The following is a 2,500-nucleotide window of genomic DNA, read 5'->3' on the forward strand; positions in this document are numbered from 1 at the left end:
TCTGGTTTATACACTCAATCAATAGGTCAGTATAACATTACTAAAGGCTTTTTATCTAACCCAATCACTCCAGCCTTCACTGGCCCAACAAATACACCCTATAACGTGACAATTATAGCTAAGGCTAACAAAAATCAGGTCAGTGAATCAGCTAATTTGGATATGCTGAGTCAAATGGGGAAGAATTTCCCCTACACGACTGCAATCAGTGTGACAGTGGCCATTGCCTGCTCTTTGCTAATCCTAAATATCTTGGTTCTTACTACCGTTTATTATCGACATAAGGCCAACCGCCGGAGTCTCCCCAGAGGCTCGCAGGACGCGATTAGCGAGAGCTGGAATGACGTCCAGCTGCACTCATCTGGGGACAACTGTAAGACAATATATGCCCCAGCGCATTATGGAACCCTGAGGCCTTCTATCACAATGCGTAGCAACCTGGCCACAGCCTTTGAAGAGGAGTCCCAGCATGACTGTACGCCAGACTACATAAGCAGCCTACAAACCATAGACGATATAACTGGTGTAACATCCAATAGGATCTCTCCAGATACGCATGGCACCATTACGAATACACAAAGGATACGCGAACCAAAAGAAAATTTATTAACAGTTACAACTCTCAAGCAACCTGTAGCTTCTTACACATCTCCGAATGATGGTCAACTTGTCTCTACATATTCACCATCGGATGGTCAACTCGTCCCTATGTATTCAACAAAAGTGAATCAACTCGTCCAAAACTATTCAGCCAACGCAGGCCAAACAGTTACAAGTTATTCTCCGAACGATGGACAACTAATTCCAAATTATTTGTTGAGCAGTGCTTCTACGATGCCTCTTAGGGAGTAGTTAATGGGTATATCAACATAATATACTAAAAAAAAGTTCCAATACTTTAAAAACAATTGTTAGATATACTCCAGATTCTAGAGTATATCAAACATATTCTAGAGTCTAGAATACAGGGCAAATCGGTTCTATGATTAATTTTGATCTAGTCCATTATCTCAATATTGCCCTCCAAGATTACCATATCGTCTTCAGAGTTATACTTAACAAAGGCCAAATAATAAAACTAATTATCTTGAATAATAAAACACTCACTTCATGATACTTAGAAAAACAATAGTTTTCAGAAAACTAGCCATCTCATCTAAGTATATTCTTCGATCAAAGAATCTTTTTAATTGATTAGTTTTTGTTTGTTTGTTTGTTTTTAGTATAATGGGTATGTTATTAAACAATATTGATCAAACACATCCATTATTGTGATGCAATTAGAACATTATCAGAGATGTAAAAACATAATGATTTACATTTCCTTTCTACCAATCAATTATTGGCAGTAATAATTGCTAATAAGAAAGGAAATGTGGTATTTAACATGTGAAAATTCCCGGACACCAATAATGGGTACATTAACTATTCCTAAAGTTAATAGAAATTTGTCTACTTTCATAATCAGGAACTTTTTTTTCCACATTTAATAAAATATCTGATATCCCTAAGTAAAGTAACTGGTGCCCAATTAAGAGAAAAATACTTTTAATTAAATTCAAAGATTTAAAAACATATCAATTAAATTGGATTTGAGATTTGATTATGAGTGATAATGATATTTAAAAGAATATCCAAAAACGAAAATCCTCAATAAATAAATAAAAAACTAAAACAAATACCCATTTTGAGATGTTCATAGATAAGCCTAATAAAATCATATAAAATTGATATAAGAAAAAAATGGAAACCCTAATAGTGTCTATCTAAGAAGAAGAAAGTGAACATTATAACTATTGCCATTTACAATAGAATGTTTTGTTGTTGTGAAACTTTATATTTAAACTGGTTTTTTGGCGGGATATGTTTATCCGTTTATGTGTATGTATATATGCGTGTGCTTTTTGTAACGAATAAAAAGTCAATTTCTCTATCAAAGTGTTTCGTTACCTATAAACAAGATATGGCAAAAATTAAAATTCTTTCTAAAAACAAAATGATCGAATAAACGAAAATATATCAGGGTTTATTAAATAATATTCAATATACCCCGAATTTGATTGATTTAGCAAATTCAAGGACATTGGGGAACGAGTTAATAGAACTCGAAGATGTGGTGAGCCGGATTTGGAAAATGAATAATCATATATATATATATATATATATATATATATATATATATATATATATATATATATATATATATATGTATATATATGTATATATATATATATATATATATATATATATATATATATATATATATATATATATATATATATATATATATATAATATATATATATATATATATATATATATATACATATATATATAAATATATATATATATATATATATATATATATATATGAAAATATATATATATATATATATATATATATATATATATATATATATATATATATATATATATATATATATATATATATATATATATATATATATATATATATATATATATATATATATATACATATA

At 29.1% G+C, this 2,500-nt stretch overlaps 1 protein-coding gene across 1 annotated transcript in view; it reads left to right on the top strand.

Moving 5' to 3' along the window:
- LOC137626925 (neuroligin-4, X-linked-like) overlaps positions 1-1,424 on the top strand; it is a 67,126-nt gene extending 65,702 nt beyond the window's left edge. The window contains exon 10 of the mRNA XM_068357910.1: positions 1-1,424. This exon is cut by the window's left edge and continues 137 nt beyond it. Within this exon, the coding sequence (XP_068214011.1) occupies positions 1-852 (852 nt within the window). The 3' untranslated portion in view covers positions 853-1,424.
- Positions 1,425-2,500: the final 1,076 nt, after the last annotated feature.

Source organism: Palaemon carinicauda, chromosome 34, assembly GCF_036898095.1.
Source record: "Palaemon carinicauda isolate YSFRI2023 chromosome 34, ASM3689809v2, whole genome shotgun sequence".
Lineage (NCBI taxonomy): Eukaryota > Metazoa > Arthropoda > Malacostraca > Decapoda > Palaemonidae > Palaemon > Palaemon carinicauda.